The 16841-nt window shown below is 34.6% G+C and overlaps 1 protein-coding gene across 2 annotated transcripts in view; it reads right to left on the minus strand.

Annotated features, from left to right (window-relative positions):
* GRIN2A (glutamate ionotropic receptor NMDA type subunit 2A) overlaps positions 1-16841 on the minus strand; it is a 208204-nt gene that overhangs the window by 161961 nt on the left and 29402 nt on the right. For both annotated transcript variants that reach the window (XM_074196374.1, XM_074196373.1), the window contains exon 2: positions 646-760. In XM_074196374.1, coding sequence (XP_074052475.1) covers positions 646-760 — 115 coding nt within the window. The remainder of the gene's footprint in view (positions 1-645; positions 761-16841) is intronic.

Here is a 16841-nt window from a genome sequence, read left to right on the forward strand (position 1 = left end):
GTGAAGAGCATGTAGCAAAAGCAGAAAGGAAAACTGGAATCATTGACTTAGGACAGGGTGATCCAAAATATGGCCCACCTATGGATTGACTCAATGCTTTAGTAAACAAAGCCAAGCTACTGCAGAGCTCTCACTAACATGGCAAATCAAAATATATTGTCAATCATTTCAATAAAATATTTTAAAAGTAAAGTTGGACAGTCCTGACTTAGGAAAAGAGCAGTAATTTCCTACTAGCCTAAAACTCCTAAAATACATCAAAACAAGATTTGATGAGAACATTTTGGCAAAGCTCAACCTACCTTATTCTGGGAAAGGTCACATGTTTGGCCCCAGCAATTCTTGGTCAACCCAGGGTAATTAGCTGTGCATACATTTGAAGGTATAAATCAAAACTTTAGGCAAATGGCTTGACATATTTTAACTTGTTTCTTCACTTTCCCAGTGATAGAATTAGACTACATGAACTCTAAGGACCATTCTAACTTTGACACTATATGACTCCATACTTATAGCAGCTTAAACCATAAAAACATTCACACAAGGAGGTACCTGAGTTCTTCATAGTCTGTCTTTTTGTTCCTGCCAAGAAGTTACTGAGACAGTCAAACAGACAAGTAGATACTGAAAAGGAAAGATGCTTACCTTTTCCCATTCCCGATCCTTGTTCAGCACAATCACCACTAACCTGGGGTGCACTTGGTACCCTGCTTCTGTGAAAGACAAATCTTTGCCTTCCCATGTCACATTGATCATGAATCTAGGAAAAAATAGAGAAAAATGTTCAGTGGAAGACTAGTGAACATATAACAAATGAGAAGATTCAATCACTGAAACAACACTTTTGAACTATAAGTTAGAAATGTCATTGCTCCCATGAAAAACCACAAACTACAGAACTGAATCTAGGCAGATAGATGGGAAAAGACTCAATATATTTTTTTTAATGATCTGAAGAATTGTTTCCCTTTAGGATGGCCTGGAACCATATCTCATTACCCACTCAGTTCCTTAGGGCTCCAATTGAGATGATAGATAAGCCTGTCCATTTCTTTTTTTGAGGGATTTTTTTGCCTCAGCAGACACATATTTTTCATAGTATTTGTTTAGAAAGGGAGATGGGAGGATCTTAACATGGGGTCAATGAACTTATATTTAAGAAATTATTTTGATAACTATTTCACTTTATTTGTTTTTATTTATACTACTATATATTCAGTTTTATGAATTTAAAAACATTCTGAGGAATCTATAAGCTTCACCAGACTCCCAAAATAGTCCATAACAAAAAACAATAGCTAGCATTTATAAAGAGCGTTAATTTTTTGCAAAATGCTTTACATTTGTTATTTTATTTAATATTCGAATAACTCTGGAAAGTATGTACAATTATTAGCTCCATTTTATAGATGAGGAAAGTGAGACACAGAGAGATTAAGTAACTTAGTTATTTGTTTATTTATTTATTTATTTATTCAGTTATTTATTTATTTGGTTTTTGTAAGGCAATGTGGTTAAGTGACTTGTCCAAGGCCACACAGCTAAGTAATTATTAAGTGTCTGCAGTCAAATTTGAACTCAGGTCCTCCTGACTCCAGGGCCAGTGCTCTATCCCCTGCACCACCTAGCCGGCCCCTAAGTAACTTGCTTAAGTGTTTCAGCAGAAGTAAAACTCAGGTCTTTCTGATTCCAAGCGCAGCACTCTAGACACTGAGCTACTTGTTTGCTGGATCGTGATATGCAATAACAACAACAACAAAGAACCTCTTTAGTGTTGCTTAATTGCATTCATGTCTTCATGACCCCCTTTGAGGTTTTTGGAGCAAAGATACTGGAGTGGCTTACCAGTTCCTTCTCTAACTCATTTTGCCTATTTGGAAACTGAGGCAAAGAGGGTTAAGTAACTTGCCCAGGGTCACACAACTAACAACTGGCAGAGGCTGAATTTGAACTCAAAAACCTAACTCTAGGTCCATACTGCCTTACTTCCCTAAGAACCTCTTATTTACTTTTATTTAGAGTAAAACCAAAATCCTATCTTCTCTGCCTCATTTTCTCTTATTCTTACCTCCCTGACCTCATAGAATTATGATGGGAGGAAGCAAGAACAAAGGATTAGGGCCAAGGTCCACACCCACTTACTTCTGAACCAAATGTGATTGCCATGGAAAAGTTTCAGAAGTTTTTGCACTGGGTACATAGGAGGGACTCAGTCAAAATTTGCTGATTAATAAATTGATCATCCTAACTACAGAATGTTCCAGACTCATAGGCTGGCTATTGGCTACAAAGTTATTATCTTGTTATCCATCTGTCTGCCACTAATACAAGGTGTAAAGGCAACAAGCAATCGATCTCATGCTCAGCAGGTAGGGGGTGGGGTGTTCATTTTCTAATAAATTACTCCAAAACAGAGCAGAAACCTTTCCTTGACAAACACCATATTTTAGTTTTGAAAAGAACTGAACAATTTTAGTCTATAGGTTTAAAAAAGAAAAATGTATTCATTATTTAGACTGCTGGAAATTTGTTTTACCTGTTCCTTTTCTCTCTTGTTGCTTTCTGGAGGAAGCTTAATGAGCTAAAAGAACCTTGGGCAAATTTAAGGTTAACTCCATTCCATATATCTTCCACATACCAACTACTCACTCAAGCCTAATAGTTTTCAAAATAATCAGTTCTTGGATTAAATTCAATTACTCCTCCATTTAAAAAGAAGAAACAAAAAACTGGTTCATACAGAATACTTAATAAATCTACAACTCTTTCAAAGCCATTCAGGACTACAAGACTATTCTCTGTATCTCCACTGCTCAAATCTGATATTCACTATCTGTGTGACTTTCAAAAGGCACAACTTCTCTGAGCCTCATCTGTAAAAATGAGGGAATTGGATGTGATGGTCTCTGAGGTCTCTTCCAGCTCTATGAGCTAAATGTAATCTTAGAAAAAGAAATGATATATTCTGACTGCAATACTGATTAACCTTTGCTGAAACATTGCAGGGCCTCTTTCTTGTTGATATTTTGTCACCAGATATCACATATGGGACTCTACCTAGTGTTGCTGGAATATACCTAGGGATCTTGCTGACACAAGAAGAGAAATCATACTAACCAAGAACTCCAGACCATCACCAAAAGTCATATTTCCTATCAAATCAGGTCATGGTGTAAAATGGTTCTAGAAAAGGCAAGTGATAAAGAAGGATATCTTTGTACAACATACCCTTCATTATAATAAATACAATGTGGAAGTCATGCCACTGTCTTCTTTGAAATCAAATTACAAATATTATTACTGAATTTTTGAAATTAAAAAATATTCTAACCAGGTTTATTTCAGGGAGAAGCATTCAAATGAAGCTAACCCAATCCCAGATCTTTAGAAGAAAAAGTAACTATTAAGATGTACAAATTTTTTTATGTCAAATCAATATAATCATAAATTGTTCATGGTTCCAAGGCAGAGAACTGAAAGATTTTTTAGCTATCTTAATGCTTAGAAATATTCAGAGTTGACTAATTTTTTTCACTTTCACAGACATGTGTGATATCAGTCTTTATATTCAATGAACTGGTTGTATGCTCAGTCATATTACCTAAGCAATTACCTTCTGTCTCTGCCAACTGAATTGATTTAAATTACCCCTTCCTAATTTCCCCATCTCTTATTTTGGTTCTTCATCCCTTTCTTTTCATTTTGGTATGGGAATCAAAATGAATTAGTGATTTGATTATTTAGAGGCAATCTTCTCCATTCAAACTATCTTGGAAATAACAAAAGAATTACCTACTTAACATCCTCTGTGTTCCTTAAACATTTCTGAAAGGTCTGGACCAATGATGCTTCAATATTCAGAGTCTCCTAAACAATACTATCAGAGTTTTCTTTTCAAGAAGAGGGAGTATACTATAATTTCATTATCAAATCAGCAGGGAACAAATACCTAAAACCTTTAATTCCTCTATCCAGTCTCTGGAAAAGAAAATTCCCATTTCCTGGGGTGCTTTTCTGATGAAAACTTGCAAAATCTTTTAAGTAGGAAATTACTATTAAATACCAGTCACCTCACCATGTTCATGTTATTACCTGCTGAGCATCTGTATACAACTATATAATCTAATTGCTGTTTTGCTTACCTAGAAAAATTTATTATAAACCTTTAGTGCACAGAGAATCTACAACAAACAATCCTGACTACTGCTAAGCTCCAAATTACATCTCCAATATTTGTACTAGCATCAATAAATGTATGAACCCACCAAGATTAAGTACAACAAAAATATTGTTTAAATCTATAACAAGTACATATTTATGCTTTTTTATGTTATTTGAAATTTTTTCATATTTTTAAAGGAAGGGAAGGTTGGGTCAAATAGGGAGCAATTTCAAATGAAACTGAATATAGTCAATCTGGAATAGAAAATAATGTTTTCTTGAGGTGTCTATAATCTCAGAAAACAAGATGAAATCCATCAGTAATGTGAAGGAGACTCATAAATGTTCACTGAGTGGACTAAGTGAACTAAAGACTTTGGAAGAATAAATGATTATCATTAAACATTTTAAGTAATGAAATATGGAAAAGGAATGAGATGTATTCTGTATGGGTTACCTAGAGCAGAACTAGGACTAATAGGCATTGGAGTCAAGCCTGAATTCAAATCCCGATTCTGTCATTTATTTATTTCTCTGGGTTTCAGTTTCTTCATCTATTAAGTGAGAGAAAAGGATTAGTTCTCTCTCAGTTGTAAATTGATGATTCCAGGAGAGATCTGGGTTTCAACTCAATATAGGGATTAATTTTTTAACAACTGGTTTTGTTTGTGAAATGAGTTTCCCACCACTTAAGGTCTTCAAATAGAGGTTTGATATTTTAGGTAGGATGTTAATTCCAAATCAAAGATACTTTTCTGTTGGGTTTTTTTTTCCTGATCTGGACCTAAGATTTCATTTCCTTTACTAATGTATCAATAACTGATATATCACTTAATTGAGTTGTCTGAATAATTTACTCATGGTCACATAGCTAGTATGTGCCAAAAACAGGTCTGGGAATACAATCTTTCAAGGTAGCTAAGTGTCACAGTACATAGAGCAATAGCTTTGGAATGAGGTTCAAATCTGGTCTCAGACACTCATTAACTGTGTAACCGTAGACAAGTCTTTTTCTCTCCATCTGATTCAGTTTCCTCATCTATAAAACAGGAAAATAATAACATCTCTCAGGGCTGTGTTGAAATTCAAATAAGAATGATAGCAAAGTGTTTAACTTAAAGTACTAGAAAAAATATTATTTTATACACACACCAACATATATAGAGAAAATTTCCCCCACCCTTTAAAGGTGAGCTAAAATATTGCTAATTTGGGGGCAAATTAGAACTGGAGCTCTGAGCTTGCAGTCTAGTGACCCAAATCTCAATTCTAATTCTTCCTCATATGTTAGTGTGGTATAGAAGGAATCCTAAATTGGCTGTCACAAGACCTTGGTTCAAACTCTGCCTATGAAAGCTATCTTCATGAACTCGGGCAAGTCACTTTACTTAAGAGATCAGTTTCTCCTCTGTGTAATGAGATTGATAGGGTAGACTTCATAACTTCTTCTTGTTTGTTTGATTTTTTTTTCAAGGCAATGGGATTAAGTGACTTGCCCTAGGTCACAAAGCTAGGCAATTATTAAGTGTCTGAGGCCAGATTTGAACTCAGGCACTCCTGACACCAGGGTCAATCCACTGCAACACCTAGCCACCCCTAGACTTCATAACTTCTGAAGATTGCTCTGGATCTACAATTCGCTAAGAGCTGAGACAGTCACATCAAAAAATTCAAAGATTTTTCAGTTCTTTAATCTTTTTTTAGCTACTTAAATGTCAAATCATCATTTCTTTCCTCTTCTCTTTCCTCCCCTCCCCCTCCCCAGTTATGGTCTTTTTTTATTAACCTTTCATGTGCTGTTTCTCTATTTCCAAATGTTGCTTGGCATTTTGAAGCCCACTCTTATTTTTGTAATTTCACAGAATCATTTTCCAGATTTCTCTTTCCCCTATCTTTTTGTCAACACTGTGCATGTCTCCTCAGAGTATTTGAACAATATAATTCAAAGGTCTTGTTTTTCAAGATTCTCCTTCTCTCTTTCCTTAGAGATAGTCCTTGTAGTAAGTTTCTATTACCTTCAGAAATCTGATAACACAAAGTGTTCTCTAGCCATATTTATTATTTTCTAACTCCCAATAGCCTTGCATTCTTTACTATTCCATGATTGCATTTATCCTTTTCTAGATTTGAAGTTCATTTTCCCCTTGCATTGCCATTTCCTTACATACAGCTTTCTGAATTACTCATTTCCCTCAATCCCCTCCTCCACTGGGGTCAGAATTGTCATTAATCACTTAATTTACATTCTTTTAAAAACTTCCATTTTCTTTATTTTTTCTCAGATCTCAACTCCATTTTTTAATAATTTCTCACTTTTTCCCAATAGTATTAATGCCTTTAACAATTCATATATGTTGCTGAGTTTTCTTGCCTTTCCATAATTGATTCTTTTTTTCTTTATCATATAGCACACACAATAAAATTTTAAAACCTTTTTGTTTGTTTTTTCAGTCTCCTGGGGTTTTTGTATACATGCTTTCTCCCATCTCTTGCATTTTTCTCAACCGGGCTTTGAAAAAATAAAAGTAATAGTTATAGTTAAGATCACCTATGATGTTTTCAAATGTTTAAAACCTTTTGCATATATTATGTCTTTTGATCCTCCCAAGCATCCTGTTAGTTCAATTATTATATCGTTTTACAGATGAAGAAATTGAGAATGAAGGAGGTTAAATCATTTACTCAAGTTCATAAGGCAGGACTTAAATTCAAGTCTTCCTATTTCCAAGTCTAGTGATGCATCTATGATATCAGTTAACTTCCTGAATAATTATATTATATGTAGGCCCTGGGACTTGATTTTATTTTTCTCTAATCACTTGTGGCTTCTTGAACAAAAATAACTAAAGTACAATGGCTTAAATGTTGAGGCAGAAACAACTTCTCTGTGTAATTCTGCATAGTAGGACTCAGCTTCTCAGATGGTTCAGAATAATCAGGATTTAGAAGACTGAGGTATAAAATAAACTCTTGAAAACAATTTCAAAGACAATTTGCAACAAAGGTTTTTTTTTTTTAAACAGGGAATGAGACTAGATTTGCGTTAGAAAGGAGCTTAAAGGACATCTAGTACTAATATCTCCTTTTATAAATGGGCAAACTCAGTCCCAGAGAAATGGTCTGTCTTGCCTAAGCTCACACGAGATGTTAAAGCAGAATTTTAGCCTAGATGAATCCTCTGTCCCTAAATTAATCATTCTTTTCTCTGAAGCTTACTGTGCAAATCAGTTTCTGGAGAATAAAAACTTCACTAACCCTGGTATTTTTTTGAAAGTTACAAAGCATGAGGACAAAAAAGACAACGGGTTTTTGTTTTTTTTAAAAAAAGGTTATTTACTTTTTATGCTTCCAAAAACATGCATTTAAATCATTTCTTTTCGCTCTGAGAAAGCATAAGGTCCAGTCCCCTGAGGGACCAGAGATTCAGCTATGTGACTCAGACCACTTCATCATTTCAAGCCAGGCAGGATTAAAACCATTCCATCTGAAAGAGACATCTCTCTCAAGAAAATAAGAAAAGATCCCTATGGCTTCTTCATTAGGATATCTTCAGTGAAGTAGGAATCAAACTGTGTTCTGGTAAACCACTCTTTACAGACCTCAAGATATAGCATACCTTCAGAAAAGCTGGGTAAAAAATTTCTGAGTAATTATACCAGTTATTTTCCATTTTCCATTCCAAGGGCATTTTGTGCCTTTCTATAAGATTGCCTCAATAAATGTGACTCCAGGTGAAAACTATCTTTATATGTAATTGGAAAAACAAAAATAAAAAAATAAATGTGACTTATTTTTCCATGAGTCTCACTAGTATAAACTCTATAGACTTACATATGAAATATTAAATAAATATAAAATATTTAGATACTTCTTAAGTGTCTACTATGTGGTAGTCAGTGGACTAAGAATTGTGCAAATATTATCTCAGTTGATTGTCACAAACCTTAAAAGGAAGATGCTTTTAAGACTGTCATTTTATAGTTGAAGAACCTGAGGTAGATAGAAGTTAATTGATTTGCTCAGTTTCACATACATACGGGGTCAAGTCTGAACTCAGGTTTTCCAGACTTCCAGTCCCAGGACCTTATAACAGGAAAAGCATTGAGCTGGGAGTCAAGAGATTTGATTCGAGGCCTGATTTACAAATTAACTGTTTGATTTGGGGCAAGTCATGGATTCTCTCTGGGGATGATTTTCGTCACAGAATCCAAGATTTAACACTGGAAGAAATCACAGGGGCAGAGTTTTGTAAATCTCTCATTTTGAAGAAATTGAAGCCCAGGGTGGTTCAATTACTTATAGTGGTAGTAACCATAAAAGATGGGATTTGAACCCATTTTCTCTGACTTCAGGGACACTGGTTTTTCCTACTACATCATATTTCCTGCCTTCTTTAACAGAGTAGAAGAGTGTTACAGTCACTCCCTGCTCTAACACTCTACAGTTGAGCAACCAGTGCTAAGTACTAGGGACCAAACATAGGTAAGATAATTCCCACCCATGAGGATCTATAAGAAAAAATAAGTTCATTTCTTAGTAATTAAGTTAATTTGAGAATAGAGAATATTAATAACTAGAGAAGAGATAGTTAGAAAAGGCTTAAGACAGTTCTTGAACTGAGCCCTGAAAAAAGATGATTCCAATAAGAAATAATGAAGACAGAGGGCATTCCAAATATGGTAGACAGCTCTGCTTAACAGAATGGACGGCTCCCTAGATATCATCCTCTGCTGGTTGGGGCTCTACATAAAGAAAGAAGTCTGAAGTACATGAGTTCTCATCATTTTTGTGTGTTCTGTGGATCCCTTTGGCATTTTAGTAAGGTCATTTTAGATCTCAGAATAATCTCATAAAATGCATAAAATAAAATGCAAAGGATTACAAAAGAAATTAATCACAGTGAAAATGTATATGTATTTTTTTTCTCATCCAAATTCATGGACTCTGAAACCTATTCGTAGACTCCCAAATTCAGAACCCTCTGCTCTAGTGGTATCTTAGGGAACAGTTAATATTCCAGTTTGGCTAGAATATAGACTTCATAAAAGCAGTGACATAAAATAAATGTGGAAATGTTGTTTGGAGCTAGATTATGGAGGACCTCCAAAGTCAGGCTAAAGGGTCTATATTTTATATTAGAAGCAATAGAAGGAAAGGAGCTAAGGGAATGGCATTATCAGTTCTATTCCATAAAAAGATTAATTGAACTGTGTGGTGGATTTAGTCAATCACTAAATATTACAGACCAGGTACTGTTCTAGGCACTGGCAGTGAATATATAAAGGCTCCATAATTAGATGGTATGCTTCTCAAGACCTAAGATTATATATTCATTCACTTATGTATTTCTCATATATACTAACTTATCTACATACTGCTTCATGTCTTTTAGTTCCTTGAAGGCAAGAACTATTTAATTTGTCTTTGAAACCAGTTGGTACAGTGAAAAGTTGGTACATAGTATACATGTAAAGAACGCTTGTTGATGGATTTATTTGTACATTCAATTATAGTCTACAGATTTTCTGCATGCCCCTGACCATGAGGTGCCTAGTTGTCATCAACCTGATAAAGAATTAAATTGCGTTGACCTTCACATATGATGTATGGATCAGGCTGGGTTTCATAGACTGGGTTTCAAAGACAAAAATGAAAACATTCCCTGCCCTCATGGAACTTTATTTTCCTTAAGCAAAATGCTCAAATGTTTGTTGTTGTGGGCTTTTCATCCTATTACTACAGGTAAATGCCTAAATTAGATTTCTTCTCTTCAAGAGGAAGATCTTCCCTAAGTCTCCTTTTCTCCCCCATCCAGAGACTGGTTTTTTTTTCATGTGGTTTGAAGCTCAAGGAAAGCTTTCAGCAGTGAGAAAATCTCCTGGTGTGCTAGGTGAAGCTTTTACAGCATCAGAACAGAGTTAAATATGTACTGACCTAAATTGTAGCCTAACTGTTGTCTAACTCCAGTAATGGAATTTGACAGTCTTGTGTAAACTCAGCAATCAAAATGGTTCACACCCTGTCATAGATTTCTAGGGTAGAAATGTATCCTCTGAAGGCCTCATTCTACAAAGATTAGTCATTTCCTTGAGATATATTTCCTCACCCATGATTGTAAGGTCACTCTCTTGAGACAGCAAATGGAAGAGATTTGGGTAACTTTACTACCGAAGGAATAAATATAGGGATCTACTAGAGTAGAGGATTCTGAACTTGGGTCTATCAATAGACTATGAATTGAATGAGAAAGAAATTCATCTTTGTTTTCACTATGATTATTTTCTTTTATAGTTTAATTTATGAATTTTAAGAGATTGCTCTGCAAACATCTTACCAAAATACCAAAGGAGTACACAATACACAAAAAAGTGAGAATTCCTGTCCTATACCTACAAAGTCAGTTTTTCAATACAAATGACAAAGAATATAATTTTTTTCCAAAGGCCTATCTTATTTGCTCTCTCCCCATCCTAAAAGAATTTTAAATGGGAAAAGACACAAACAAAACAAAATCATCGCAAAGAAAGAATATAGGAAAAGAATGAGAGCATACAGAATAAGACACATTTTGGGGACATAGCCAATGTAGGAGGGTTTTTTTAACTAAATACATTTGTTACAAGTCTTTTGTTTGGTTTGGGGAAGGTTGGTGGAAGCAAGAGCAAATAAATACTTGTTAATTAAAAAAGAAAATAATTTTTAAGACAATAAAAGATGGAGAGAAAGATCAAGAAGCATGAAGTAAGGAAACCAACCCCGTTTCCATGTTAAAGTAATAAAACAAAATAGAGTTTGAAGAGACAGAGAAATTGGCTGTTGTTAAGGAATAGGAGGCTCTCGTGTCATTAGATGAGAGTTTGTGGCAGAATGGAGTGGAACTGGAGCCAGGAGTCTGGGGAACAGGAAAGGGAATAGAGAGAAAAGGCACCATGCTGCTGGTTGGATCTAGTCCCTGGGGGAATTTGCAAAGTAGGTCAATCAAGTCAGGCCCTGGAATGAATGGGCAGGGCAGCTATGAATGAGTAAAGGAACCATTATGAGAAAGGCTGACTATCCAGAAGCGGGGAACAAATGAACTAAGATAAAGGAGTTCACAAAAAAGAAAGGTGACCTGAATATTCAATTCAAATAATATTGTTTGAAAAAAATAATGATATTGTTTGGGACACCAAAGTTCCTTGGGGTTTTTCCAACTACTGTGTTCTCTCACCCTATTAGAATATGTACTTATTGAAGGCAAGGAAAGTCCTCTTTTTCTAGTTTTGACTCCAGAATTTACAATAAATTTTTGCATATAAAAAGAGCTTAATAATTTACTTTTCATTCAATTATACATTAAAGTATAACTAAAGCAAAGGAGTCAAACTGTGAAATGAAATGTGGAATCAAAGGATCACAACAGATTCCTCATTTCACAGAGTAAGAAATAAACCCAAAGAATTTAGTTTTGATCAAGGTCATATAGATAGGTGGCAGAATCAGACTTTTAATTCAAGTCCTCCAAGTTCAAGTTCAAGGAAAAAGTTAAGCACTTAAAAAAGTTAAATAGAGTAGTTTAAATATTACCTATACTTGGAATGTTCTTCCTGCTTACTTCTATCACTTAGAAATCTGGCTCAGCTCAAATTCTAGCTTCCTCAGGAGAACTTTATCAGACTCCTAAGTTCCCCTTTAAGGTTATCATATTTATTTTAAATTTTATCTTGAAAATCAATATCTTCTCTCATATATACCATTGCCTTCAATAGAATGTAAGTTCCTAGAGGGTAAGGACTATTTTAACATACTTAAAAATATAGAGAGCTTCCAAGCACCCTATATTGTTTTAATTTGAAAGGAAGAAACAATACATTTTTCCTTGTTTTATTTAAATTAATCTATAAAAGAACCATTTAATTTTCTAGTGAATTCATGCATGTTGTTTCAGGGCATAGGAATGATATGGTGTTTTGTATTGTCTATATTTAATTTACAATTCATTTATAAAAATATTTTTGTCCAGAGTTATTTGTTGTCTAAATTGCATCTATGTAATTTGGACCTTTGACCAAGAGATTATGTTTTACTCACTTTATAAACTTCACAGAGCATTTCTGTGAGATTGAAACTTTCTGGTTTGGGTGACTGGATGGAAACCAATTCTTTTATCCACAGATATTTTTTAATTGTTCATTTTAAATGATACTTGATGTGATCATTGTGGAATATTCTATATTATGAATTATGTGCATATTTATGTAAATGCATATGTTCTTTCTGCTAAAGTCTGCAGGTGATACTTTAAATGGTGTATGGAGGTGACCCTGGATTCTTGTAGATCATAGCAGGAAAGTAAAAGCTCTAGCAAGCCTCATTAAGCTATAAAGATTTTGAATGCTGGCTTATTGATGGAATTTATTTCTAAGATTAAAGGACAAGCCTAGCTAAGTCATGTTCAGAGCAACTCGTGACTACTGTCTACTAAAGTGGAGGAGGAGTATGATTTTCATACCTAGAGGAAATGACCACATCTTTACACTCACCTGGTTGATGGGGAAATGCAGAGAATATAAGATTGTACTGTGTTTCTAAGTGTTTACACTTAGTGATATATAAATATATAAATATAATACTATGATGCACATAGTAATTAATACATTCTTAACTAATTTAACTTTAACAAATCATTTAATAAGATAAGGAAGTCAAATGCAGAAATAAAGATCATAAATATGTATATGTGGGCATGTGTATTTATATAAATATATATTTATATAAACAGTAGCATTTTTTGTAATAGCAAAAAAGCAATGAAAACAAAGCATATACTCATTGATTAGAAAATCATTCAGATAGTGGTGGTATACAAATGGATGAAATATCAGGCAATAAGAAAAATGATGAGTTCAGAGAAACACATACAATGATGGCGAGTGAAATAAATTTGAGACAGCCAGCATATGATATAGTAGAAATAACACTGGATCCTGAAACTTAGATTATTGTGGTACAGATGCTTCTCATTCATCTCTATCTTTCCATTACTCCATTTTGGAGTTTTGTTGCTACAGATACTGGAGTGATTTGCCATTTCCTTCTCCACTTGATTTTATGGATGAGGAACTGAAGGAACAAGGTTAAGTGATTCACCCTGGGTCACACATCTTCTAGGGATCTGAAGCCAGATTTGAGCTATGTAAATTGAGCCTTCTTGATTCCAAGCACAGTACCCTACCCACTTCACTATTTAGCTGCCCTAGAGACAGAGAACATGGATTCAAATCTCACCTCTGAAATTTACCACATCTCTTACCCATCATTTAACTTTTATAGGCCTCAGTTTTCCTCAACTTTAATTGAGGAGCTTATATTACATAGGATTTGAGATTCATTCCAGCTCTGTATCTTGATCCTTTGATGCTAAACAGAATCAATATATACAGTATTTCTCAAGGTAAATTTATAAATTACAATAAGGAAATTAAACTGTGAAGATACAAAAGAACAAATAATGGAGCATCCCTCATAGAAGAGAGGCGGGATACTACTAATACCAAATATTACATATATGATTGGTTGCACTCTATCTTTTTGACAAGGGAGCTCCATCTGAGTACAAGAAGAGATGTGTGAAAAGACTATAAGGTAAAGACAAAAAGCATCAAAAACCATATTGTTTTAAAGCATTTGACTCAGTAAAGCAAAATTGTATCTTTAAAAGCTCTAAGATATTTTTATAAATACAATGGAGATAACTGGATAATGATGCTTTGATTTTATTACATCAAGTGAGGTATAAACCAAGGTGTCCTAAACCTACTGAAGATACTACTAACAAGCAAAATACAAAGCACAAGGTTCAAAGGAAAAGTACTCTCCTATATGTGGCAAGTCTTCTAGATGTTTCTATTTAGTGATAATATTGCACCAGTTCCATCAAGCCCAGAACATAATGCCTCCTAAATGAGATTCACATTCATTCTGAAGAGCTGATCCTAATAATCCTCATAGAAAATAACGAGTAAAGAATGCCTATTACTACTAAGTTGGTCCATAAGTGTCATTTTACTCACATTATATAAATGTCTCTCTGTAACCTACATGTACACATACATATAAAAGATGATTTGTACATGTGTATATGCATGTGAACCTTCATGCATGTAAATGTCCACCTATTCACAATGCATTGAAAGCACACATTTATATTCATGTAGAACACACGCATGTATTTACATACAGTGTGAATCCACATGCATGCATACTCTTGCAAGTCAAGACATCACCTCCTGATATCATCGGTCCTTTTCAAGAACCTATGAACAACAACAACACATACACTTATATGGATATAATGCATGCAATTGTGTATGTTTTTATTTTAAATTTATATATATATATATATATATATATGAGTGTGTGTGTGTGTGTGTGTGTGTGTGTGTAAGATGGCAAAGATGGCAGATACAGACTCAGCTGGGGCCCATAATTGAACAGGAAGAAGAGAACTAGATGGAATATATTTGGGAAATTGAGCAAAGCTTTCCACAACCTCAGGCTTTTCCACAAAACAAAAAGCTTTCTTTTTAACATCTCAATATTCTCTTGATGATGATATACAGCTGCAAATCGTACATTGCCACAATCTCCAAAGAAACAAAATTGCAGGTCACCCAGAGATACTTAGTGGGATGCCAATAGACTATGGCATTATTGCAATTGATAAACTGGGTATAGGAATTGACTTAAAAGATATCACCCAATGGATCAGCCATAGCATGAAAGATGACAGATAGAATGTCTAGGCACTGCACTCATGCCAAAGAATGTTTAAAAAAACCTGCAGGAAGTTTTCTTGTAATGTTAGGTGACTATTCTAGGAAGGACGTATAAGAGGACATAGACAAAAGTTGCACAGGACTAGAAGGTGTGGATGGGTTACCAATGAGAATATTGAAGAGAAATTCACATTTCTGAGATTAGAGAGCTTGTTGAAGTATCAATAAAATGCATTTTTTAGGGGTAAGCATGGGCACAAAAGAAGAACCTGCTATGTTGTAAAAGGTAGGGATAAAATCTGCTAAAGTGTATTTTACTGATTCCCATGAGATATTAATTTTTAAACTCAGTTCTTCCTGACTCTGAGGCCAACATCTTTCCACTGTGACATGCTGCCTCCATTGCACATAGTATAAGATTATTCAGGATTTGTTGGATTGAATTGAACTTTAACTAGGCACCTCCTTTTTGCAGGTGGGTCTACATGTGAGAGAGGGTCTTTATAAAGCATTTATGGAAATGACTTGTACAAGGGTTGCACAGACTGAGAAGTCCCAATGTTATTTTCTGTTTTGTTTTGTTTTTCCATTAAACCCATTTCTCTAAAGTTAACAGATAGCTTTCAGAAGAAAAGAACTATCTCAAATTTCCTATGGGAGAATATACCTGTTACTTAATCTTTTTAAAGCTCTTCTCATGTTCTAAGTCTTAGGTCAAGAAATTCAACCCATTGTTTAGTACAGAATTCCAGCTAGGGGATATTTATTGTTTTACTAACATTGGTGAAGTTAAAAAAGGTAAGAGACTGGTATTCAGTTGTAGTGGTACTGTCCACACAAGAGTGTCAAACTCAAATAAAAAGTAGTGCCTGATGCCTGCATATTATCATGTAAAAACCACAATTTTAAATTATATTTGCTGTATTGTAGTTCCATTTTTTAAACATTTCTCAATTATATTTTAATCTGGTTCTAGTGGCTATTTGAGAATTTTGCTGGCCTTTTGCAGTGGACATAGAGTTTGATACCTCTAGTCTATACAACAAGAGCAAGATTCATAAATATATGTATATATTTTATACATATATAAAAATATACAACTATCATAGATTTTAAATATATAATCTGTGATAATTCATAAGAGGTTGGTAAGAGGAAACTTTTAGGCATGGACTGTTTAGTTAAAGAGGTGCTGCTTTTTTTTTTTTAATTCTTGAAAGGTTTCTTGAGAGCAGGGCCCTTTTTCATATTTATCCTTAGCAAAGGTTTACTAGTATTGCATTTCAGTCCTGTGATGTTGCTGGTATGGGGAACAACTCTCATTATGGAAATCTCTCCCACAAAGATCAGTGGAAAACTATAATATTCTCTCCATAAGTTTCCTGGATCAAGAAGGATCTAATGACTTGTCCATGTTTAGTATGTATATAGTTAAGATAGTCAAGTGACTTGTTCATACCTGGTAGTGTAAGTCAAAATTTCAACTTAAACTCAGTTCTTCCTGACTCTGAGGCCAACATCTTTCCACTGTGACATGCTGCCTCCATTGCACATAGTATAAGAATATTCAGGATTTGTTGGATTGAATTGAACTTTAACTAGGCACCTCCTTTTTGCAGGTGGGTTCAATTAGTCCCAGCAAAAGTGAAGTTGTCATCAGAAAAAATGGAATTTCTTATTTTTTTCTAACCTTGGCAGAAAAATCTTTGAAATAAATGCAATCTCAGAGGACTGCCTGCTTCCAAAACTTTCTCTGCCAAACTCAGCAGATGAACCAACAAAGAACTACAGACCATAGCAATAGAGCAGGGGCATCATTTGGCAGGTTGATGGCCTGGCACTAATAAGGCTTATGCTTCAGGCTAAGCCAAAGGATTGCAAGAAGCTATAGAGTTGCTATTCCAACTGCTTCATGGATGTCAG

The sequence above is a fragment of the Macrotis lagotis genome, chromosome 8 (assembly GCF_037893015.1).
Source record: "Macrotis lagotis isolate mMagLag1 chromosome 8, bilby.v1.9.chrom.fasta, whole genome shotgun sequence".
NCBI lineage: Eukaryota > Metazoa > Chordata > Mammalia > Peramelemorphia > Peramelidae > Macrotis > Macrotis lagotis.